The sequence below is a fragment of the Uranotaenia lowii genome, chromosome 3, assembly GCF_029784155.1.
Source record: "Uranotaenia lowii strain MFRU-FL chromosome 3, ASM2978415v1, whole genome shotgun sequence".
Taxonomy (NCBI): Eukaryota; Metazoa; Arthropoda; class Insecta; order Diptera; family Culicidae; genus Uranotaenia; species Uranotaenia lowii.
Window position 1 is genome coordinate 151,861,498 of NC_073693.1, and position 26,742 is coordinate 151,888,239.

Sequence of the window (26,742 nt, forward strand, 5' to 3'; positions counted from 1 at the left end):
TAACGTATTTGTATTTTATAGTTGAAGGCTTGTGATAAAGCTCAGCTGACAAGTCAGTTGCTTCCTGGACCGATGTCCATGAGTTCGAGCCCAAGAGTGAACATCGATCACAGCTGTACCGGATAAGTTTTTCAATGACTGTCGGCCAACTACATCGTTGATATAAGTCGTGAATGATATAAAAATGTCAAAACGGCTATAATAGAAACCAAAAAAAATATTTTGTTACATCTTTCAGGCGCTCAGTTATGCATAACACACATTGCATACACACTTAATTTTTTCTCCTGTGGTCGGGACGATTTCGTCCTGTATTTTCAACAGCTGAAATTACAGGACGATTTCAGGACAACAAAACAGCTCAGGAAAACAACTGTCAAATTCGCCTGAATGTTCGAAACGGTTTCCCCTGTGACTTGTAGGAACTTTTGAAATTTTCCTGTGAGCTCGAAACTGTTTCCTTCTGTGATTTGTGGTGAATTCAGCTACCCTTTCCCCTGGTTTGATTTTTTTCTTTAATAAATTTCTATGCAATGTTTCAAAAATGAAACACAGTTGTTGTTTAAACAAGTTCAGTATATTTCAAGTAACTTTTTCTTCTTTTGTACATTTCACCTTTTTTAAACATTTCACCATTCTTCACAATCATAACACACAGACAAAAATTTTTTCTGTAAGTAAAAAAGAAAATATTTCCATTATTTTCATTGCCCAAACGCTGAGTGGCAAAGAAACTTACCGATGCGCCTAGCGACCCATGGAATTAAAATTCTTGCGCTTCGGGTCCATGTCCAAGTCAGGTATCTTAATGGATCGACCAAAGCTCCTAAAACGGGGCGATAGAATACTGCACCAGCCGTAGAGTTTCTCGAAGCAGTTCTGCGATTCTAAAGGTGGAAAGTTCACCGGCAGGCCACAACAAAATTTTATGTCAACAATATGAACTCAAACAAAATTAAAACTTCTAATCTTTAACATCAAACGTACGGTAACCGCAAAAAGTGACGAGTTGAAACGTTTGGCGGTTTAAATTTTCATGTACATGTGGGAGAGAGAGATAAAAACCTGTCGTTTTTTTCATACAGGAGAGCAAGAGACAGAAAATTTGACAAGAATAGGATCTCCCGTGATTCAGGAGAACACTGTCTGGCAGTCACGGGGACACGTTAGGTTTCTGTGCTCTCGTAGCAAGTTTGTTTCGTATTTCAGGAGAGATGAAGCGTCCTGAGATTCGGGTGAGTTCCCTTTCGAACGTCGTTTAAATTGAGCAGTTTTCCCGTGACACGGAGATTCATGGTCCCGAGCGAGATAAATGCAATCTTAGTGTGTAATTTTGATGATTAACACCCAGAATTAAAGGCAACTTTCACCCATTGTAACTTTTTTTTTATTATAACTCTAATCGAGGTGCAGTTTCTGGTGAAATGTTTGTCATGGTTCAAGCTTTGACGAAACTCACATTCGAAAACGAATGATCACCTTTGAAATAAGTTGCTTCAAATTGAACGTTTTCACAAAGTTTCGTTAAATTCCGCCGTTAAAAAGAGCAGAATCCTTCAATACCGTAAAGAACTTCGAATACCTAATCTGATGTGATGCAACGAAGGAAAAAGTTTTTCTCTTGTAAACTACTGCATAGAAAAAACTAATTAGGTAGTTGCAAATTAAATTTATGCAACACAACACAATTTATGTTGAAAAATGACTCTTTTGACCTACGATAACTCCAAATGGAGCAAGTTGAAAATTTTACCGTTGATTGCATTTAAAAAGTTATACTATAGTCGTCACAATATTAAGAAATCTGGAGGGATGTTTTATTGTTTAAAGCGTTTTATCGTTGTTTGAAGTTTAGTAAAAATCGCTAAAATCTCTGGAAAAATAGATGGAAACTGTATCTGTGTTCAACAAGAACTCAGAAAATACTGAACCGATTGATGTGTTATTTGACATGAAGTGGTTTTTCGAGTATACAATTATTTCAGGGAAGTTTTGAGTCCTTCTTATCAATTAGAGAAAGGGATCCCACACAAAATATTCGGAAAATACAAATGAATTCATTTTAATTCAATCAGTTGAAAAGTGGTTCTCATCAAGTTTTTGTGAAAATGTGGGATAATCTGTGGCACACAAAAGCCCTCCGATCAAAGAAGGAAGATCCCCATTAAATATAAAGATAACATGGACTAAAATTCGCCAGGAAACACTCAGGGTTATTTGCATCGACAAGTCAATCAAGAATATTTGATTATTTATTACATTTAATGGAACCTCCCATTTTAATATTGGGGGAAAGGATTCAAAACTTCGCTGGAACAATTGTATACTCAAAAACCCATTTTATGTCAAATTCCACATCAATCGGTCCAGTAGTTTTTGAGTTCTTGATGAACTCAGATACAATTCTCCATTTCTTCAAGAGATTTGAGAGATTTTAACTGAACTTCAAACAACGATAAAACGCTTTAAAAAATATACCTCTAAATTTCCTGCCATTGCATTGTGACAACTATAACATGAACTTTTAAATGCAATCAATGGTGAAATGCTCGACTTGCTTCATTTGGAGTTATTGTAGATCGTAGATATCCTAGAGAAAAAAATCATTTTTCAACACAAATGATCAGATAACTTTATAACAGAAACAAATTCTGGTAATAAGTTTCCACAAAAGATGCGCATGATGAGTATCTAAAATCTTGCTGGTAGGACCACCCTAACCTTATAAAAACAAATTGCCATAAAACTTTTATTTCAGAAGATAGATGTTTGATGTCTTCGACAAAGTTTCATAAATTATTATGTTCTACAATATTACAGAACAATGTAGGCCTCTATCTTATCACAGTTAGAAAACAGTATTCACATCTCAGAAACTTATTGAACCATCCTAAAGTTATTTCATTCATAATTACCACTTTTAGTTGTTGTGAAAGTTTGTCCAAGACATCAATTGCATCAAACTTAAGGGAAAGACGCAAATAATTGTTTCCCGCTAAATTTCATTTCTGGACCACTGTGCAGTGATAGTTACTTTCTCTGGTAAAATTTGAACACCTAAAAGTTACTACAAAAATAATTTAAAAGGTTTTGCAAATGATGGACACAATGCTGAAATGGGCCTTTTACATTATAAATCACTCAGTAAAATTAATAGAGCTCGAAGTAAAATTTCTTTTTATTTAAATGTTTCAAAATAAAGATTCTAAAGTGCTGAGGATTTTCACAACTGTGCTGTATTTAGGTGATAATTTTTTTTTTAAATTTATTCATCGAAGAATAAATATGAATGTGGAGATCAAATGGAAATTTTAACCGCCATCAAGAAATTTCCGATAAAAAAATCTTACTTCAAAAAAGCCATCCAGTTTTGCTTTTTCCACGCTGTATTTCTTTTCGGTGATCCATACTCAAATTAAGGATTTTCCTCGTTGATTTCAATATTGTTTTTATAGATCATATACATTTTCGCACTATCCCGCGCTTTTCACTTAACACATCAAAGTATACTTATATGTAACTTGTAACTTCTTGCCATATGTAGATGATCAATGACACCGGAAATAATCTAGGATACTTTTTCTAATGTCTGAAACTTTGAGTTTGAGCTCACGATCTCATCTTTGCAAAACAATCGCTATTTCCTTTCTATACCTCGATCCAGTTTTCCTTCATGTCTTCATGCATTGGAAATAAAAAAAAACAAATTCAATTACCGAGACAGTATAAAAGTGCACCAGTTCTCAGTTATTGGTTGTCCACATTTTGATGAAGGGCTTCCAATTCATGCTCTAATTCGAAGTGAATGTCGATTGTCGAATGTCTAGCAGCGCCAAAAGCTAGGAGAGTCAACTCGAAAAGGAAACGACAGATTATGCACATGTACACACAACAATTCACCTGCCCGATCATTTTATTAGGTGAAAGCCCACCTGGAGCACGTGTGTTGCGCCTCACCGTACGCCTATAGTGTGACTCTCTAACGCCACTGCAAGCCGGTGTCAGATTCGACACATTTATTAGGACTTGTCAAGTGAATACTTATGTTTGTCAAACTAGAATTCAGGTTTAAATTGGAAATGTGTATTGAATTTGTTTTTAATGGTTTCATTTTTGTGCACGCGAACTTTGAATCAATAACTTGTATTCAAACTATTTTTCCCACAATAAACACGTCCTACAGCATTGAAGCACGTTTCGGCTACCGGCTGTAAAGAAGGCATAGTTTATAATTTGTGCACCATTCTCGCATAACGGCTTTATAAATGCGACAGCAGCAGAAACATGACTACAAGCAACTGCATGCCCGTTAAGAAGTTTCAATTTTCATTGATCTGCCTCGTGCACTAAAAAGGATAGAAAAAAAGAATGTAAAAAAGAAAGGTTACAGCCCATGGTGGAAAGTCAGTAGACAGCAGCAGATGACATAACGATAGTTCTTCTACTAACTTTTTAACTTTTTTTAAAAGGTTATGAGAATGAGGAGTTTTAGCGAAATTGTAATAGCATCAAATAAAAAAAAATGCATGATTGTAAGAGCAAATGAAAAAATATTTTTTTAAGCTTTGACAGACTTTGCTTATAGTTATTTTGAAATTTCAGAATTTTCCTGAAATTGTTCTCGGTCACAGAAAAAATAATTATCCGTACAATTACGCAAAATAAAAAAAAAAAAAACATTAAAATAAGGTTCTCAAAATGATCAATTTTAACCTTTCGTTTCATAAAGTAACAAATTTGCAACAATTAATTAAAGCTGTTGTAACTTTAGCAGAAAACCAAATAGTCAACTTTTTTCTTCAGGGCAATAATATTTCTAACTTCAAGATTACGTTGAATTGAAAAAAATGACTTTCTGAGTATACATATAGAAACTAGACCAACTTGAATCTGAAAAATATGAAATATTTAAAAAGGCTTATTTTTCAGAGTTTTGACCTAGTCCAATTCACACAGCGAAAAAAAAATTTGTCTGAAAAAAATAGTTTCGCACTTTCAGTAATGCAATTAACACAATTGAATACAATTTGAAGATTTTTTTTGATTTTTTGTCTGATATAACGGCCTTTAATTAATTGTTGCAAATTTGCAACATCATGCAACGGTAGCACCTTTAGTTAGGTCTATGGGCTACAAAGTGTGCTTTCTAATGTTTCATCGTTTAAACAGTGCATATGTTTCCTGATGAAAGTATTATTATTTTTAATGTTATATTATCATGTTGTCGAGATATTTTTGAAATAATGCTGATGAATAAGCCTCTAACTAAACAAAATGGCTGACAACTGTAAAAATATTGGGGAAAACCGAGAACAATTTATTTTGCCTAGATCTTCAACCATGCGTCACATTTAGTACAAATTTGTTACTTTTGAGTAGTTAAAGTGTTTATATTAATAATTTGAATCTTAAATTTTTCAAATGCCATCAACGATGATTTTAAATATAATTTTATGATCCCCGGAAAAGATTGTATTTGTTCATAGAAAATATTTTCAAATTTTTAGAAGATAATAATTAACATTTTTTTTCGGCTAATGTTATACCCTAGTTTGAAACATTAGTCCCATAATGTTCTTCAAATACTTTTTATCGTTTGTATAGTATTTATGATAACAGCTTTAATGTTTTCAGTACGAATTTAATCATCATGGTGAGACGAAAATAGCAGTTCCATTTACATAAGTCCTACATAAAATTCTATTTACTCTTCCAAACGCGTACCATATTCAACAAATGTTATACGGGTAAAACCATTTTTAATGTATTTTATCCATCGGATTTTTTATTATTAAGGAATAATAAAAATATTTTTTGGTTTTTTATTGTAGGTGTTTGAAGAAAAAACGCAATTTGTTTCTTCAACGATTTGTATTTCCTGATTTTCAAGTTACTTGATTCTTTGAATCTAAGTACATATACCATGCATAAAAATCATTTTTTCATCACAATTTTAAAGGTTTTATAATTCAAACATTGTTGTCAGCCGAGAATAAACTTGTTTCTAGATTGCTGTATATTGCGCTAAAAAACTATGAGCACGAAGAATACCATTAAACTTTTCACGAAAAATGAAGTTACTGCAAAAGAACTGAATACAACTCCAAAGCTTGAATGTTATCGTCAAAATATTGATTTTGACAAGGTTATTTTTCAAAAAAGTTGTATTGGAAATACGTTTCAGCTTTCCATATAGCACCTTCAAGCAAACGTAATGAATATTATCGCATAACTACCCTCCAGCTCCCAAAATAATACTGTGCCTGGGAGGTCTAGCCGCTAGCGAATACGCTGGCGTGAGTCTGGTTTTGGTATGCTACGCGTAAAGGGTTCGATTACGGGTATCGACAGAAAACTTTTAGGTCCAAATCACATAAATGGCCAACAGGTAAGATGTGCTTCCATGAAATTCTCATATATAAGAATGTTCAATCAGTTTTCCAGGTCAGCTAAATATACAGGGATACCGTAAACTAGCATATAGTAAACTAGCCCACCAGATTGACTTGTTCTTCCAAAATATACTTTCATCAACATAAGTAATACATTTACTCGATAACAGATCAAACGAAGCCATGGGGTTCGGATATAGTGTAAGCTGCATTGGAAATTTGTCGAACTAATTGATCTAAATAATGCATGTAAGCACATACTTAGGCAGAAACTTAGGTGAATCCGTGCACCCATGGTGGGTAACCAACATACTTAGGTACTAACCCCAGCTAAATTGTGTCCAGACACTAGGTTTACAAAGTTCTTGAGCTTTAACTACGATAAGTTCTTGATAAATTAGGAATAAGCATTTATTTCTAGCTGTCTTGTATGAGGAACGAAAAGGTATACCCATTTCATGTTGTTGCAAATTTGCAACAATTAATATTTTGGCTAAATCCTCGAAATATGAGAAAATAATATTTTTTCATTATTTTTCCCTTCATGTACTCATCATTGCGCACTATTGAGAATTTTTTCAAGAAAAAATAAAAAATCATGAAATGAAGGGTTAAGTACATTACAAATAAATTTTGTAATTTTTTTTAGATTTATAAAATATAATTTGCATGCGTTCGAAAGAATAATACAAATTTTAAAAATAAATATGGAAAATGTCAAATCACAAAAACTTAAAACCGTATTTCTTTTCAAAGCTTGCTTTGGCGCACTTTGACCAGCCAGAGCCCCACCTTAAATTTTTCAAGATCGTGACCACAAAAAGGGTAAAAAAGTGGTGTAAAAACCGTGCTTCTCAATAAATGATCAGTCAAAATTGTTTAAGTCATACTAGAAAAATTTTGTCAATTTTGTCAATTTTGTAAATTTTGTAAATTTTGTAAATTTTGTAAATTTTGTCAATTTTGTCAATTTTGTCAATTTTGTCAATTTTGTCAATTTTGTCAATTTTGTCAATTTTGTCAATATTCTCCATTTTGTAAATATTGTAAATTTTATCAAGTTTGTTTTTTTTCATATTGTCAATTTTGTCAATTTTGTCTATTTTGTCAATTTTGTCAATTTTGTCAATTTTGTCAATTTTGTCAATTTTGTCAATTTTGTCAATTTTGTCAATTTTGTCAATTTTGTCAATTTTGTCAATTTTGTCAATTTTGTCAATTTTGTCAATTTTGTCAATTTTGTCAATTTTGTCAATTTTGTCAATTTTGTCAATTTTGTCAATTTTGTCAATTTTGTCAATTTTGTCAATTTTGTCAATTTTGTCAATTTTGTCAATTTTGTCAATTTTGTCAATTTTGTCAATTTTGTCAATTTTGTCAATTTTGTCAATTTTGTCAATTTTGTCAATTTTGTCAATATGGTCAATTTTGTCAATTTGGTCAATTTTGTCAATTTTGTCAATTTTGTCAATTTTGTCAATTTTGTCAATTTTGTCAATTTTGTCATTTTGTCAATTTTGTCAATTTTGTCAATTTTGTCAATTTTGTCAATTTTGTCAATTTTGTCAATTTTGTAAATTTTTTCAATTTTGTAAATTTTTTCAATTTTGTCAATTTTGTCAATTTTGTCAATTTCGTCAATTTTGTCAATTTTGTCAATTTTGTCAATTTTGTCAATTTTGTCAATTTTGTCGATTTTGTCGATTTTGTCAATTTTGTCAATTTTGTCAATTTTGTCAATTTTGTCAATTTTGTCAATTTTGTCAATTTTGTCAATTTTGTCAATTTTGTCAATTTTGTCAATTTTGTCAATTTTGTCAATTTTGTCAATTTTGTCAATTTTGTCAATTTTGTCAATTTTGTCAATTTTGTCAATTTTGTCAATTTTGTCAATTTTGTCAATTTTGTTAATTTTGTCAATTTTGTAAATTTGGTCAATTTAGTCAATTTAGTCAATTTTTTCAAATTTGTTAATCTTGTCAATTTTGTCAATTTTGTCAATTTTGTCAATTTTATCAATTTTGTCAATTTTATCAATTTTGTCAATTTTTTCAACTTTGTCAATTTTGACAATTTAATCAATTCTGTTAATTTTGTCAATGCTCTCAATTTTTTCAATTTTGTTAATTTGGTCAATAATGTCAATCTTGTCAATTTTGTTAATTTTGTCAATTTCGTCATTTTTGTCAATTTTGTCAATTTTTTTTTCGAAGTTGCCAGTTTTGTCAATTTTGTAATTTTTTTAAATTTTGTTTATTGTGTCAATTTTGTCAATATCGTCAATTTAGTAGATTTTGTCAATTTTGTTGATTTTGTATTGGGTCAACCTGACCAAAATGGGTTATTCGGACAGTTTTCCCTGTTTCTTCCACTTTGTAAACTATTATTATTAGCTTTTTAGCTTTATATGCATGTTCCAAAAAAAATCCAAATGCTTTAAACTCTATTATGGAGAATTTGGTGGCGCTTATTAGGTATTATCTTCCATTGGCTTCAGCAAGGGAGAGTTTGGATTGACTCTCAAGGAGTCATCGTCTTTGCTAGACAAGAATCCCAACAACAACAACGGAACAATTTTGACAGGTTTTTCAATGCGAACGAAAAGCTTTCATCGCGCAACGTAAAATCTCAAAAGAGGAAGAGAAAAGGGAACAAAAAAACTAGCCCGAGAGCTTAAAGCTCGACAGGATTGAGTAGCATTTGTCTTATTGGATTCAATTTGCTTCCACAGGCGAAATTCTCTTCTGGTGTTCGTGCTCAGTGATGTCAACCTTCCATATTTTTTTCTGGATCTTCCAGACTTTTTCGACTTTTGCCAGACATTTTTTCAGGATTCCAGACTTCCAGACTAATTGAAGAGTGAGAAATGCCACGAAAATGGTAGTAAAACAGGAAGTACAGCCTAAAACGTAGTACAGCCAACATCACCACAATAGTCTCAGACATTGATGGTGTATAGAATGTATGATTATTATGAAGTAATAAGTAAGTAAGTAAATCCCTAGACAGCAATTTTGCGATCTGGCGACCAAAAAAAAAAGGTCATCACCTGTAAATCCAGACTTTTCCAGATATTTTTTTCAAAATTTTCCAGACATTTCTGAAAAACAGTTGGCATCACGTGCTTATAAAAAAATTTCCTGAGCACGAACGGCCCGTGAGAAGATGAGATGGTGTGCATACATCGTCCGCATCCCCGTGTCGTTTTCCCCTTCTCAGAGCAATCTGTGCTTCAGAATCTATCGTTGGGCGAAGCATGGGACTTACAATCACTATCGAAACATACGATGTGAGAGTCAACTCTTTATGCTTGAGTAATTAACTTTCGGGGTGGCCTTCCCTTTTCACAAACTTTAGTTCGGGACTTCAGCTCTAATACTACCGTCAACTGGGGCAACATGCAACAATTTTCAACTTCAATGGCTTCTAAAAAACTTATGTTCACAGTTAATCGTATCCTTTTTGCATCAAAAGTTTTAAGGATGCTGGGGCATCAAATTGGCGTAGTTAAAAAAATTATTGGTTTCTTCAGTCAATTCTAATTTTCTAAAAACATGCGACTTTCACACTCCTTAGAAAATGGGGTAACTTGCAACAAACTTTGTTTTTAATGAAAAATCTTATGAACACGTACGAAAATTCATAGTTTTTAATATATTTGCGATGCCTTAAAGACTTTTACGCATGACAACACCAATTGCAGTAGTTTTTGGGTCTGTAAAAACAAATTGTCACATTTTTTCTTAAAACAAGGATGCTGCATACATTTAGGGGTTAAATAATACTACGAAAAATTCTACAAGCTGAAATCATAGAAATAAATGTTTGGATGAAAGAAATTTAAATGTTTACAAACGCGTGATGCAAAACATTCATGTTCCAGCACATGGAAACGAGATTTACAAGGTATTTCTTTGATTTGCATTTTGTTGCATTTAACCCCAGACACCTAACTGAATTTTAAAAATATTCATTTAAAAAAATTGGGTGATTGTTCGAAAAATATTTTTACACCAACAATGTTGGTATAACATGAGGAAACCTGTAAAAAGTTTGTAGGTAATTTTATCAAGCCGATCCGTCATACTTGGTAAAGTTTTTTTCGGCATCAAAAAATGTTAAAAATTTTACATTTATTGCTCGATTTTTCAAATTTTACATAAAAATAAAAAACTTTAGACAACTAGCTTAAGATGCGAGAAATTATGTCATCATCATTTTGTTATCACTAAAAGATAACTTTATTACAATACATTAAATTAAAAATTGATTCAATGTAGTTTTACATAAATGTTGCATCGAACCCCGCTGTTGCATGATGCCCCGTTTGACGGTATTTTGACTTCGCGCCATGTTTTTTGATCATCTTGATTAGTGATTTCTGGATATTACTAGCAATCCAAATAAATACGTTTTTATGGAGTGATGATTTTATGATACTTACTGTAAACAATTTTTTTTTCAAACTATTTTGTTATTTTTTCTTTCTTATTTAGATTTAAGAGGGGAAAAAAGTGTGTTCCGAAAAACCTTGACCAACAAAACTGCCCCCACTTCCACCCTATTGAGAAATATTTGGTAATCATGAAGATCAGACTCAAAGCAAAGGGAAAGGTTGTCAAAGACATCAATTAGATGATCACCTGGTAAAATAAGGTAGCTGAACCGATGGACGAAAAAGTGTGTGCTGCCTAATGAGCCATGTTACAGGAAAAATTCGAAAATTCCTTCGAAACCTATACGAATAATTTTATCCGTATTTTTTCTTAAAGTATGAAAAAACGCTACATTTACGCTAGAATTACAGGTAATTGGTTTTGTTCCAATTCTATCTGAAGCAAGCTTAGAAATCTGTTCCGTATGTGGTCAAATTAACAATAGAAAAAATTAGCAGTTTTCAGCGAGTCCCACTAAAAATTAATTTTGTTTGCATTCTCCGGTTTTCATTTAATTGCAAGGTGAATTTAAACTCATAAGATTATTTCCTGTATATATGTATTTTGGTTATCCACCATGGGTGCACGGACTCACCGCAGTTTCTGCCTAAGTATGTGTTCACATTCTTTCTTTAGATTATTAAGCTCGACAAATCTTGAATGCAACGCGTACTCCATAGCCGGACCCCTTGGCTTTGCATGAATTGTCATGGAATGAATGTATTGCGTGTGTTGATGTAGGTTTATTTTGGATGAACGAGTCAATCAAGTGGGCTCGTTTACTTACAGGTATTCCGGCATCCGTGTATATACCTGGTCAGCTGGCAACTGATTGAATATTCTAATTATATAGTCAGATATACGAGGAAACATATCTTACCTGTCGGCCACTTATGGGATTCGTAGCCAAAAGTTTTCTAGCCGATACCGGGAATCGAACCTATTCCGCCTGGCATACCAAAACCAGCTAGACCACATCGGTGCTTCTAAACTAATAAAAAAAAACAATAAGATTTTTTCCTTTGGAATTATTTATTTAACACTTACTTTAGCCAGTTCAGTACATCTAGTCACACTGATAAGAAATATTCGTGCCCAGATTATTTCAGTGTCTTTGCATATTTTCAGCATCTATGTCGAATCAAACATCAAACGCATTAAAGTGTTGAATAGTATCCAATTACCAGCTGCTCGAAGTGCAACCCTATAATCACAACATCCATTAACTTTAATATGCTCTGGTTCAATTGGGATGCCCTGAAGCAATAAACATCTCGTAACTATCAACCGATCCAAGATAGAACCACTCAGGCCTGAAAGTTCTATTCCTCCTCTTGGCTCCTGCTTTCCAACCTCAATGCTATCGCTTGTGCTCCAACTAAATTACATAATTAAATAACGATTATCGCCGGTCACGCCTAGACTCTCTTGGTCGCTCCAAGAGCCAATACACTTTGATAATATCCGCTCCTAATGAACCGGTTGATTCATTACACTGGTCAGCGAACGATAGGCTTAAAAACTCAAAACAGTAGAAATTTAAAGCTCGATAAAAAAAATTTCAATTGTTTGATTCTTGTATTTCAAAAGCCAATCTAAAATAAAGAATGTTTCGAAATGTGTCGAAATATGTCAAAAGTGAAAAAAAAGTTCCGTCACCCAGTGTTGATATCGCTTTGAATTGGATTAAACTCAGCAGCCAAACAAAGTCGTCCGATTAGCTACTGCTTAGCATGGGGTGCTAAAACTAGTGATCTGGATCAACGACCGAACAGTTGCAACAAACAAACATAAAAAAAACACAAACTCTAAAATCGATTCAATGAGTAGGTATACGAGTCGAGATTCTATCTCAAATCTAGATAAGATCACTCGAATCAGACACACCCCAAACATGGCTTGCCGGGTGTCTGTCTGGCTTGGAAGCGTAAATTTGTTCGAAGCTAGGGCTCGATACATCTGTTTGCTAGATTGGGTTCACTGCAACCGATTTGCATGTTCAATGGGTTGCAATATTGGGTGAAAAATAACTGATTGGATCAGAGACCTATGTTATGAACAGTTTTGCTGATGGATTTACTATAACGGTAAAACTGTGGTAACAGCGATCTCGTTATAATTTAGTGGCTATTATTTTCAAACTTTTTTAGATGAATCAAAGCCTTTAGCCGGAATTAAAATTCAGCTGCGGTTGTTTGTTTTAGGGGAAACAACTCGTTGGGCAAACTGTATAGGGGAGGAGCGGGCTATATGCGCCTATTAAGCAGAATACTGATTCAATCAAATATTACATCGAATATGTGTACAAAAACTATATACACATGAGCAGACGTCTGTTTTCTATACATTGGAGTAATTTTTTTGTTTAAGTCTCTATCCGTTTTTGAGAAATCGATTTTATTATAACTGTTGTCAAAATTGCCGAACCGCAAAACGTGCGGGCTAAATGCGCCTATTTAAGTTTAAGATAAAAATTTTGTTTTTTGGCAATATTTCCATACAATTTCATTGGAAATGCTAGAAACTGATAATTTTCAATCGACAAAGCTGAAGTTTTATAAAAATCTATGTTTTTTATAAATTTATGGAATAAATAAAATTTTGGGTTGCCATAATAGGGAGGAAAATCATTCCTAAGATAAATTTTATCAAATCTGTTTTGAGATCTTCGATCTGCTCTTTAAATGTTAATTAGAGCTTAGATTTGAAGTTTTAATGTTAAAAATCATATATTTATTCTATTTTACCTGATATTATAGGGTAGCGGCATTTTACAAACACGATGGGGGCATACAAAAACACTCTCTTATTCCACTTTCCCATCATTATGAAACCATCATAAAAGCTTAAATTTGTTTTACTTCTATGGTTTATTTGAATAAGAAACAAAAACCACCCAACTTTTTGTTTTGAGCTTCTTAACGTATAATTTTGAACAGTCAAAATACTACATCAAAACATATCAAAATCTTGTATAAATTTTTAAATTTTTTTGAGTTGGCATATTCATGAAATTCTTTCTTGCCTTATGTTCCAAGCGTATCACCCTCAAAATGCATTGATAAGACATTTTTTCTTGTCAGCCATTTTGTCAAACGGCCATAGGTCCATTTAACCTGATAGGCCCATTTAAGAAACCTTTTCCCTACCACAACATTTAGGAAAAGTATCCAGGTGGCAAAAACAAATGTTAATGTTTGTGGTAACTTTCTTTGAAAGTGCTGCTTCAATCTCCTTCAGCCTACAGTTCACATTTTCCTATCACTACACTTCATCATGTGATGTGATACACATAGTTTCATTCTCGGGAATTCCCGACATGTATGAAATTATTTCTCTGGAAAAGCCTGAAAGCCTCCGTAATCATGCTTATTGTTTTTTTAAAAACGTAGTCATACAATACTCGTTAAGAATATGTACACCGAAAAAATTCTTCACATGAACGCTACGTGAAAATGTACATGGATTTTTGCTACCATGAAAATCACGTGAAACCTACGTGAATTTCAGGTAGCAAACAGAGCTAGCGCAGCGAGCAGAATTCACGTAATTTTCATATGAGTTGTATGTGAAAATAACGTAGGTCGAATGTGAAAAGGGATGCGTTCTGCTACATGCGATTCACGTAGATTTAATTGAAATAGACGGGTTGGGTTTATCGGATCTTATAAATACAAAATGTGTTGATTTTGCAGGACATTTGATTTTTTCTTAGACACGATGTATTTTGCACTATCAATGGAAACTTTGTACATTTCACTTCACATACCTGACACATAATACCGCATCGAAGATGGCATTTGGGTTGTCTCCATAGTGATTGCCTGGTCGTCGTAGCTGCCCCAATTCCGAATTCTGTTAAAATAACATAAAATTTAAATAACGAATACACAACAAAATTTCAACTACTCACGAATAATCAGCTTCATCACCTAGAATTTTCTCTTTTTGGTAGCACCAACCCTTGGATCCGCGCCATATTGAGTAGTGTATTCCGTCACATAGATTTTACGTGAAAAAGTTATTCAGAGCTACGTGAACGTCAAATAGAATGCACCAAAATCCTTTGTACTTTGTGGATCATTGGATTTTTGCGTAAATCGAATGTGTCTTCGTTTTGACAGCAAACAGCTATGTGAATTTCACGTACGGATCAAGTGAATTTGTATTAGCTTCTAAGTGATTCACGTAAGTCGAGCAAAAATTCACGTTGTAAGCGCCTACGTGAAAATCCAGGTGAATTTAACGCTATTATTTCGGCTGAGTGTAGATTCCTGCAGCAGTAGACATGTTGCAGCCATTTGGTGCAATTATTTTATTCAAATAGATTAGTTTAAAAAGATTATATGTATTTCCACGCCGTATTCATTGAACGAAAACCCACAAAAGTTCGAATAATTTTTGAAAAATCGCGCATCAGGGAGAAAAATTGTGTTTTCTCGAAAGTAATATTCATGCACTTGTTTCCCTTTGGCTTTGAAAGCCAGGTGAACTTCAAAACCTGAAATTGAAGAATACATCGTTTTTTTTTTCATATGAAGAGCAAATATGTAAAGTGTTCAGAAAAACGAAAAATGGTTGGAATAATCAAACAAATAAAAACATAATTTCTTTATCAACCTCTTGTTGCATTGATGAATTCTTCAATCGACTTATACATGCTATTTTATAGTTCGTTAGGCTGTTTTTAAATTTATCATTGTTGAAAACAGTTTGATCAATTTGATTAAAAATAATTTAAAAAACACATTGTGAAGTGTACGTTTTGAACAATAGTATAGAGAGTATAGGGCGTTTGCACAGTGCATTAGTATAAGTAAGCCGTTGGCCAAACAAATGTGACAGCCCTATGTTAAATGAATACAAATCGACTGAAGAAGGATATTTTTTGTAGAATTAATGAAAACTATTGGAAAGTTTCTTAACAACGACGCATTTTTCGAAATCTAGATCATTTTTTGACTTGTTTGTGATTTTTTCCTAATTTTTAGTGGAGTTCTTTAACACAAATGAAGACTTTGTACAGGATATGAGCGTTTTTAGTGGAAGCAGGACAAATATTGCTCAAGTTTATTAATCAATTTCGTTACGAAAACTCTTAACTTCATCTTCCTGGTTCTAAATTTGATATGATAGACCCAAAAACGTGAACAAAGGATCTGGGAGAACCGTTTAATGTGCTTTACAATGGTGTTTGGCTTGTTTTTCATTTTTGTTTTGCTTGATTCCCCACTTATATCCAATAAAATAATCACCTCATCGTTTCCACTTGTTAGAAAATGATCCGAAATATACTTTATGAATGTTTTTTAGAGAAATGAAGCGTTCATTCAAGGAAAAACCAACATTTTAGTTGAATTTTGCTTTCGCCGCATATAAAAACCTCTAATGTGTGCCCAACAGACCTCTTGTATGTGTGTGTAGCAAAAGCCCTTTTGCCATAACAATGATTGGTTAGCTATAGCTCATAACCGAATGATTATGGAATGTGGCTCCTCTACACTACACAAACATGACATTACACAAATATGAAACATTAATTCGAACATTGAATGAAGGCTTTTAAAAAATGTCATCATTTCAATTATTCGGATAGTTCGCTGAGCTGCCTTCTCAACTGGATTGCTTCATCTTCGTCGTTTGTACCGGTCAATACATCGTCCATGTAAACATAGCTTCTTTAATTATAGGATGATGTGGGAGATAGCATCGTTTCGTACTGTCCTGTCGAGTTTCCTCTACCAATCGCATGTGGCCAAGTTGTAAATATTTATTCCTGAATGAATTGGTTGTAGTCTTCACGCAGGCTAGAATCACGATCCAATCTGCGCTCTAGGTATTGCAAACGTCGGAATGCGATGTCCCTTGACTCGCCTAATCTGGAATTGGCATTTCCATCCTTTGGAAGAGAAACTTTATATCGACCATCAGTTTCTCTGCGAACCGTCTTGAAGAAAAACTCCTCAAAGCGCATTTCTTCGGGTGAATATTTGTGAACGGATCCTATTTCCTCGCAGGACCAAAAACGGGTTAGATATTCGTCCAAAGGTATCGAACTAGCTGTATTACAGATGGTTTTTGAAGTTTGCCTCCAGTTTTGTACTACACCAGTAATAACCCAGCCAAAAACGGATTCTGTAATAGCTGGTAATCCATCTCCTAGCGATTTCCGTTGACCAGATTGGAAGAATTCAAAGAAATGTTGGATGCCTAAGATCAGATCGATTGTATTGGATTGGAAGAAGTTGGCGTCTGCTAATTCGATCTCCGCTGGTATACGTAGCTTAGAAAAAATGATGTCTGCTGTTGGTTGATTCGCTGTCACCTTCGGTAAAACCAGGAAATCCATTTGTTGTTTGTAGCTTTCGTTTCGAGCAGGGATTGAAATGCTCTTGCTCAAGCGGCTGAGCATCAAAGCTCTTGAAGCTCGAGAGCGAAGAAAGCTGGAGCCATTTCTAGCCCACCAATAAATGCTCAAATTAAGCTCATACCTCTTCTGGCTCTAGGAGACAAGGTTTTGCATTTTGCTTTGAGTTTGTTAGCTCAAGGAGCCGAAATTTCTTGAGCTTGCTGGCTCAGCAAAATTGTAACACTTGAGCCAAATGATGTGTATTGACTTTGCTATTGTGGTGCTGTGTGAGCCAACGGCTTTTTATGCACCAGGAACTGTGGAAGGGCTTGTTGAGATTAATAAAACCACTGTTAAAGATTTCTTGTAACTGGTAAAAGTTACCAGCACTAGTAACTATGAAATAGTAAAATTTACAATTTTTCGGGAAAAACGCCAAATGAAAGGGCCTTTTGCGTGGATTATTAAAATCAATGTTAGAGAGTTCTAGTTACTAGTTAAAGTTACCAGCACTAGTAACTATGAAATAGTAAAATTTACAATTTTTCGGGAAAAACGCCAAATGAAAGGGCTTTTTGCGAGGATTATTAAAATCAATGTTAGAGAGTTCTAGTAACTAGTAAAAGTTACCAGCACTAGTAACTATGAAATAGTAAAATTTACATTTTTTCGGGAAAAACGCTAAATAAAAGGGCTTTTTGCGAGGATTATTAAAATCAATGTTAGAGAGTTCTAGTTACTAGTTAAAGTTACCAGCACCAGTAACCATGGAATAGTAAAATTTACTATTTTTCAGGAAAAACACCAAATGAAAGAGCTTTTTGCGAGGATAATTAAAATCAATGTTAGAGAGTTCTAGCTACTAGTTAAAGTTACCAGCACTAGTAACTATGAAATAGTAAAATTTACAATTTTTCGGGAAAAACGCCAAATGAAAGGGCTTTTTGCGAGGATTATTAAAATCAATGTTAGAGAGTTCTAGTAACTAGTAAAAGTTACCAGCACTAGTAACTATGAAATAGTAAAATTTACATTTTTTCGGGAAAAACGCTAAATAAAAGGGCTTTTTGCGAGGATTATTAATATCAATGTTAGAGAGTTCTAGTAACTAGTAAAAGTTACCAGCACTAGTAACTATGAAATAGTAAAATTTACATTTTTTCGGGAAAAACGCCAAATGAAAGGGCTTTTTGCGAGGATTAATAAAATCAATGTTAGAGAGTTCTAGTTACTAGTTAAAGTTACCAGCACTAGTAACTATGAAATAGTAAAATTTACAATTTTTCGGGAAAAACGCCAAATAACAGGGCTTTTTGCGTGGATTTTTAAAATCAATGTAAGAGAGTTCTAGTTACTAGTAACAGTTACCAGCACTGGTAACTATGAAAAAGTAAAATTTCGAAATTTTCGGGGAAAAAGCCAAATGAGAAGGCTTGTTGCGAGGATAATTAAAATCAATGTTTATGTGTTAAAAATTTGTAAGTTTTCTTATTTCATAGTTACTAGTGCTGGTAACTTTTACTAGTTACTAGAACTCTCTAACATTGATTTTAATATTCCTCACAATAAGTCCTTTCATTTGGCGTTTTTCCCGAAAAATTGTAAATTTTACTATTTCATAGTTACTAGTGCTGGTAACTTTTACTAGTTACTTGAACTCTCTAACATTGATTTTAATAATCCACGCAAAAAGCCCTTTCATTTGGCGTTTTTCTCGAAAATTTGTAAATTTTACTTTTTCATAGTTACAAGTGCTGGTAACTTTTACTAATTACTAGAACTCTCTTACATTGATTTTTATAATCCTCGCAAAAAGCCCTTTCATTTGGCGTTTTTCCCGAAAAATTGTAAATTTTACTATTTCATAGTTACTAGTGCTGGTAACTTTAACTAGTAACTAGAACTCTCTAACATTGATTTTAATAATCCTCGCAAAAAGCTCTTTCATTTGGCGTTTTTCCCGAAAAATTGTAAATTTTACTATTTCATAGTTACTAGTGCTGGTAACTTTTACTAGTTACTAGAACTCTCTTACATTGATTTTAATAATCCTCGCAAAAAGCTCTTTCATTTGGCGTTTTTCCCGAAAAATTGTAAATTTTACTAATTCATAGTTACTAGTGGTGGTAACTTTTACTAGTTACTAGAACTCTCTAACATTAATTTTAATAATCCTCGCAAAAAGCCCTTTCATTTGGCGTTTTCCCCGAAAAATTGTAAATTTTACTATTTCATAGTTACTAGTGCTGGTAACTTTTACTAGTAACTAGAACTCTCTTACATTGATTTTAATAATCTTCGCAAAAAGCTCTTTCATTTGGCGTTTTTCCCGAAAAATTGTAAATTTTACTAATTCATAGTTACTAGTGCTGGTAACTTTCACTAGTTACTAAAACCGTCCAACATTTATTTTAAAAATCCATGCGACAAGTCCTTTTTTTAGTTACTTCACTTGTGCACAAAATGCAGGCGTTGGCTCGAACAGCAGCAGTGAAATAAGCTCAACGAATTTGAATCGGTTGAGCCAACAAGCTCAAGCTCCTCTGGAGGCATGAGCTAACTGGCTCACGAGGCAAAAAATGAGCTAAGGTTTCTTCCAAATAAGAGCTTAGCAATGCGAAGCTCCGGAGACAAAAACGATAGGAGCTTCGTCGATTGCTTTGTAAGCGGAGCTATGGAAATAAAGAGCTATGAAGCTCGCTCAAAAGAGCTTAATTTTCAATCCCTGGTTTCGAGACTTGATAATCGCTGTGACTTGATGCTTGACTTCGGAAGTTGATTGGCCGATTCTCATTACTGAAACGCTCGAGCGCTTTCTACTGACTCCTAACCTTTGACACAAATGCTCTGCCATAAAATTGCACTCCGATCCGGAGTCCAGCAATGCTCGGGCAGGATAGCTGAATCCATTGTTGTCCTTTACCAAAACTACGGCTGTTGCTAGAAGCACTGTTGAAGCTGATCGCCGTGCAATATTAGATGCGACTGTTTCCGTCGATGGTGGTTCTGAATTTCTAGAATTTCTCCTCAAATATAAATCCCTGAAGCTAAGCCACTCGTCCACATTTCCATCGAAAAGTTGTAGTTTGATTTGTGGTAGCTTGACGTGTTCCGTAGTCGGATGCATCGAAGAATCATGAAGTCTCGTAGATTGGTGTGCAATTGTTGTTTCCTGCTCTAACTCCTTAATTCTTTGCAGCATTGTTGCCTTCGCATCGTAATAGGATTCTCCACAGTCTAAGCGAACCTGGGAGGGGGTATTCTCCGGTGTCAACGTGTATTCTCCATGAGTTTCAATGTCCATCAAGGCAGCATTCATTTTGTCCCACAGTTCGTCTAGCTTAGCTAAACGCACCTGGATACGTTCGATTGAAGTAACCTCAGCAAGTGTATCCACAAACGCAACAATTGTTTTGAACAGATCCAGATGTGCACGAATTTTAGTCTGAAGACTCTTCAGCGAAGGCTCCTTGGCGGCGGATGAAGCTGCTGGCATTGTTGTATCACTCATTCTCCGATTACGAATTCACCAGTTGATAGATAGGGATGATTGGGTGTAAGTATTTAAAAACCTCTAGCTTCGGCTAGGAACATACACTGTAGCCTTAACTTACTTTTGCAAAAAAATAACTGCGCTCCCCTACAGGTATGTTCAAATAATTTCTCCAGTGCTCGATAAACCGATGATTATGTCAAACATTCAACTCAATAGATTTGGTGGTCGGCAGTTACGTACATTGATGGGAAAATAATTGGTGTAATATTCCGTATAAAGGCTTCGGTACCCAAAGTGTTTACCTGACCGAAAATTAACTGGAGCACAATTTAAATTTTTCAGTTCCAGGTAAACTCTGAACTTCCAAAGTAAAAATTGTCTTTATGCAGGTGTACTTCTTAGCACCCCTCAAGTAATATCAATGATGGTGATGATTGTTGTTCATTCGGTTGTTTCATTAGGTAGTGTGTTCAGTTGGGAAACATCAAGGTAAGGTGTAGTAATCCGTGAAAGCTTCGACTGGACATATACTAAATGTAGTGCTCATAAATTTCACTAACCTTAAGAGAAATATGTCCGGCTGTTGTCGAAGGTGTTCCGCGTAACCGATAGGTGATTCGCAGGTGTAAAGTGTTTGCCCATCCGGTGATAGGCTCCCCAGAATGGATCAGTTTTGATGGGTCAGATTCACTGCTGGAATCTCGCTGGATGAATCGGTCGGCTGGTGGTAAGCGATGAACTCTCTCTCTCTCTCTTGCTGATGTTCTTCGGGGTATTGGTGCCACAGATGATGATGAACACGACTCTCACAAGCATTCATTAAGTTTGTTTACATCGGAAAGGGAAAAGTTTTGTGTAGAAGCTACAAAAGTCCAAGCAACGGCTAGACGTATACTATTCTAGTGTTAATTACCTGAAAGAACCAGAGCTTTCGCTCGTCACTAGTGTAGATACGTTTCGGGTCGCAGGATGTTTACCGCCGGTTGTTTTTGCGATGGTCGCAAAAAAAATCCTCCACAAAGCGAGTTGCTTCTAAACGTTCAATTTAGAGTGTGCCCAAATGACGATAGCTGACTTTCTTTGTGAGATGATGGTTGGATAATGACCGCAATGGTGAGCAGGTGACTTGTGATGTGATGTAGTGCTGAATTTATCGATGGCGTCGAGCGTTTTGTGCTAGCCAACCAACTAATTTGTCTCCAAGTGCTTATATTTGAACACATCAAGCATATATTTGATGTGTTTTGCGTGTTTCCATACAAAAAATGGAAAAATTGATTTCCAGGCTACGCAGATGCTATGCAAAACGAAGGCAGAAGGCAGTTGAAAATAATTTTTGTATAGAAACACGTAAAACACATCAAATATATGCTTGTTGTGTTCAAATATAAGCGCGTGGAGACAAATGACAACAACACCAATTTGTTGCACTTAGTTCAAGCTTCAACGTGGTTCATTAGTTTTAAAAATTCACTAGCACGTTTTTGCAATAAACGCTCCTGAAGTTGAGTAAAAATAAAACTTAATGTTGAAATAAGTTGGCTAGGAAACGTCGTAGAATGTTGAAATCTTATGCAAAAAGTGTGATTTAAATGTCTCAACAAATGTTCAGAACATCTTATTCATATAAATCCTCATCTAACTATAGTTAAGTATAAAAAACTCACTTTTGAATAACTTTCAAAATAAAACATGTATGACTCTGCTCTGAAAAAAGATAGAGTTTTGATGTATTCAACAAAGTTTCATATTTTCTTGTATTCTACAACTTTGTACTGTAAATTAAAGCTCTATCTATTGAAATAAAAAAGATAGAATTTTTAATTTTTTTATAGTGGACTTTGACTAACTTTTGATTCTTTCAAGTTATGAAGCATGTTTGAAGAAGCAAATGTTCTGAAGACATTTAAGAGATAAGATAAAAGACAGAGGCGCTACGAAAAAAGTTCCACTTTTAGCCCTTTTGGACCACAGTGCATCGCTCGGTGACCATCTCTCGCTATGTTGTTGCCCATCTCTCGGTGTCGATCGTGTACGCTCTTCTCTTTCATGCCTTCATCGTCGTCTTGACCATCGGGGGTACGCAGATGTATTTCAGAGTACCAGTTGTAATATACAATTATTTTGATATTGCATTATGTGACTATTAGCATATTGGCGAGTGATTCAAAGCATCACCTCGAACAGGAATCGAACTCGAGCCTACTGATTGCCTCTCCGACATCTAACCAATAGGCCGAATCGTCAGATGAAATAAGATGAATTAAGTTGACTTCATCGAGTGAAATTCGCTGCTAGATTGCACGGCAAAAAACGCTCATCGAGCCCCGATTAATGTTGCTTATACTGCCCCAGTGGGGGTTCTCACTATGCCCCTAGAGTGATTGATTTTCAGCTTTCGGCGAAAAAATTTAAAATGCAATTTTAAACGTTTTTATCTACATTTTCAAGTATCAGCCAGTTTGGAAATAAACTTTTTTAGTGTCTGAATACGAAACAATGATGTAAGTCACATATTATAGCTGCTTTCTACGGTTAAATAAGCGTCTTCCTGGTGGCCATTATGCTCTTATCTCCCCTACCTCTGAAGAGTAGCAGGGTGCAGCAAATATTTAAGACTCCTTTGCAACTGCACTTCCTTTCTTCATTTACTTTATCAAAATAAAAATCAAGATATAACAGGCTCATATCAGACTCTCAAAAGTATTAACCCTATTTTAAAATATTTGCGACTGCAAGAATTTGATACTACCGAACCTTCATCTTCCATGCAGGATTTGCCTTTATTTAGCTGAGGCTGACAACTTGATAAGCCATAGGTTTTCAATGATTATTTTGAATGTGATGGAAATCAAAATATTTAGCGACGACATTTTCGTGGTTTTATTCTTAAAATGCTTATAATGCGTCAACTCAGATCTGTATGCTTCGTTTCACGCACATTGACGTAATGATGAGAACTAAGATAAACTGAATCTGTGCATATTTAACGTATTAAACTTGCAACTACTTAATCAGCCAAATGATTCTTTCGAAGCGATTATTACCATCTTCGCTCCTAGTTGCCATTAATTATAAGAAAATAGAAATTTGAATCGTGATGCATCAATAATTCAAAAGAGAATCTTTTTTTGGAACGAAAGAATTAAGGAACGTTATTTTATTATAGAAAATGATCAATTCAATAGTGCTGATGAATATTGGCGTAGCTTTCTCCGTGATGGGGATGATGGGCATGTCCGATCCGTTGCACATGAGGTTGGAATCCTCCCGTATGATCTGAGTGATAATCCACAACCCGGTGAGTTCCATCGGCTTCATCCAGAGTGTATTGACCTTTCAAATGACCCCCATCTCGCTGCTCCCATTGGCTTTTGTGATCGTGGGTGTGATGATCCTTGACGCCATATTCATACTTATATTTAGGATGTGAATGGTGATAGTCGTGATCTCCTCCGTAGTACTGAGCCGAGGCAACAACGACCATACAGGCAACCAGGACGATATTCTGTTAGAAGAAAGAAGAAATCAAATAAAGAAACTTGTGTTAATTGAATTCTTGAAATTAACCATACCTTAAACATCTTGGATCTCCTGTTCAGATTGGCTCTACCTTGTGCAGAGTAGGAATGCTTATGGGAAACTGATACCCAACCCTATCAATGGCAAATATTTTATACCATTATGTTCGACAAGCGTTTCCATTCCCCAAAAGATGTGTGGTTTGAATTGGTATTTGGATAAGAACCAACCAATAAATGCTCCACACACTTTTATTTAGGAAATCACACACAAAATCTCACCTTGATGCTTGGTTGCAAATCGAACTGTTATTTTTGCATGCCCATAGCGCTGCTGCTGGCTGCCGGCTACTTGAAATTTTGATCGTACCTTTTTGTTGGACAGTACGTAGGTTCAGTGACAGACGTATCTGGTGTATCAACACACTTGAATAGTATTAATTAACCCTAAGTGACTGTTAGCGAAACAAGTGCACAAAAAGCACATTAAACTTGACATACAAGACAACTTACTCGGTTGGAAAACGCCAATCGGTCCCTTAAAATGGCTAAATCGATCTGAAAAGTATTAGTTCAGAAGTTAATAACAACTACAACTATATCGTGTTCAATTTATTGGAACATTTCCACTTATCTATTTACTGATGTAAAGTGCGTTTACTAGTTTTCAAGTTAAGTGCTCGTATCGCTCAATTGCATTGATTGCAAGGAGGTGTCCACCTCCACGGAGCTCGACAATGTGTAAAATCACTGTATTTGTCCAAAATAAAAAGGCTCACCCAACAACTGGTAGAAATCAGTTCGATAGTGGCGATCAGCAAGAAGGTACCTTACAGGATGGTCATATCTTAATATGTATTGTACATATAAACTTTCTTTGTTTGGATTAGGAGGGATTTTTTAGCCTGAGATAGTTTCCAGATCGTCTACTTAAATGGAAGGAGGCAACATACAAATTTCACTCAAAATATGACATACCTCGAACAACTTTCAGGAGATTTTCATCAAAACAAGTTCAGAAGCATAATTTTAAAAAGAATTTGATTAATAATCCAATACAAAAATTCAAAGAAAAAACGACACAACTCAAACCATAATATGCTGGGCTATTCAGAAAATTTAAAACATAGGAAGAACCCTACTTTGGACTAAGAGCCCACTTAGATCCTAAAATGCCAAAAATTGAAAATAAAAATTTGTTTAAAATTTTGCGAACGGCGTGGGAAACTTAACAGAAACAATGGTAAAATTGTCATAAGCATAGTATTCTTGATAGTACAAATGGCAATGACGCAAAATTACTATGTGCATAGAATTTGCAAAGAAACGAATCGTGTAACCAAGAATTCCAGATGTTAAGAATAAAAAATCTGGGCAATTTGGTTATTTTCGAGTTAAGAGCTATATAACAATCACTGTTTTCTACCACGTACCGTGCCGATCTAATTTAAAAAAATAAGTTTTGATGAATGATTGGTTTGGAAGTCTGTAAAATCTGGGCACTCTTAGCTAAAATCAGGGTAAAATCTGTGTCTGACCCTTATCTGGAAGAAGAGTTAAAAGCCTGTATTTGGCAGACAAATCTGGGCACCTGCTCAGACAACCATTTGGTGGGAATTTCGAATTTGCAACACATATATACGTTCAAATATACGTGTTAACATATCTTATATGATGCAGCAAAACCAGTATATACGTATCATTTTGGAAGCCATATAGGTACATTAGCAAACATATTCACATGATTGTATTAAACTACGATTTGCACGATTTGTTTTGCGAATCATTTACGACTACCCTGATTCTTTTTGGAGTATACTATGATAATTTACATCATCATATAGATGATTGAGGTTGTAGTATTGTAGGTCTTCGCTCAATATGCGATTGGGAATATCTTTAAATACGAAATTTTTTGTAACAATATGGAAAGTTTGACGACTTATTTGGTCGTCTACTGCGACTTGAGTGACTGCAGGGCTCTCATTTCAGTCAGTTGAATAAAAATAAGATTCTATCAAAGGAATGTGTTTTTTCTGTCAAATTCAAGTTTATATCGTAAATTTATTATTTGCCTTATTGCTGAATTTTTTTAACATTCATGTTAAATCATGCAATGAATTTAAATACGATAATGAATATGCATGGACCGCATATTAAAGGTGCAGATATACGGGAATGAGTTTTAATAACATTCTATACGGTATAATCTGTAAAATAAAATTCTTCTGGTCTGGACTTCTGGTTGTCGGGTTATATCAACATTTAAACAACAACACGCAACCATGAAAGAATAACGTTTTGGTCTTGCATAATAATCTTACTATGTGTTGGTTTTTGCTGCGCATAGTTTTTCTTTCAAAATGTGTCTTTATTTGTACAAATTCATCATTACATTTATATAACATTGATACATTAAATTAGGTGTTCAGCTCAATAATGAACTGTTCAGAGCCCTAATAGTTAACTAGATAATACACACTTATTCATAAAACTTAAATTTGCTGAGCGCAATCAAGTTTTTAATGAACATCCTTTAATGGCAAAA

At 34.5% G+C, this 26,742-nt stretch overlaps 2 protein-coding genes across 6 annotated transcripts in view; one reads left to right on the forward strand and one right to left on the reverse strand.

The window, feature by feature from the left end:
* Nucleotides 1–26,742, forward strand: part of LOC129758280 (putative mediator of RNA polymerase II transcription subunit 15) — a 253,832-nt gene that overhangs the window by 158,404 nt on the left and 68,686 nt on the right. The gene's annotated exons all lie outside the window — the stretch shown is intronic.
* On the reverse strand, nt 23,542–24,311 carry LOC129758289 (cuticle protein 19-like). The gene is made up of 2 exons (XM_055755770.1): nt 24,249–24,311; nt 23,542–24,181 (listed from the first exon to the last, which is right to left on the reverse strand). Exons 1-2 carry the CDS (start codon nt 24,255–24,257, stop codon nt 23,855–23,857), a joined length of 336 nt encoding a protein of 111 aa, XP_055611745.1. The 5' UTR covers nt 24,258–24,311; the 3' UTR covers nt 23,542–23,854.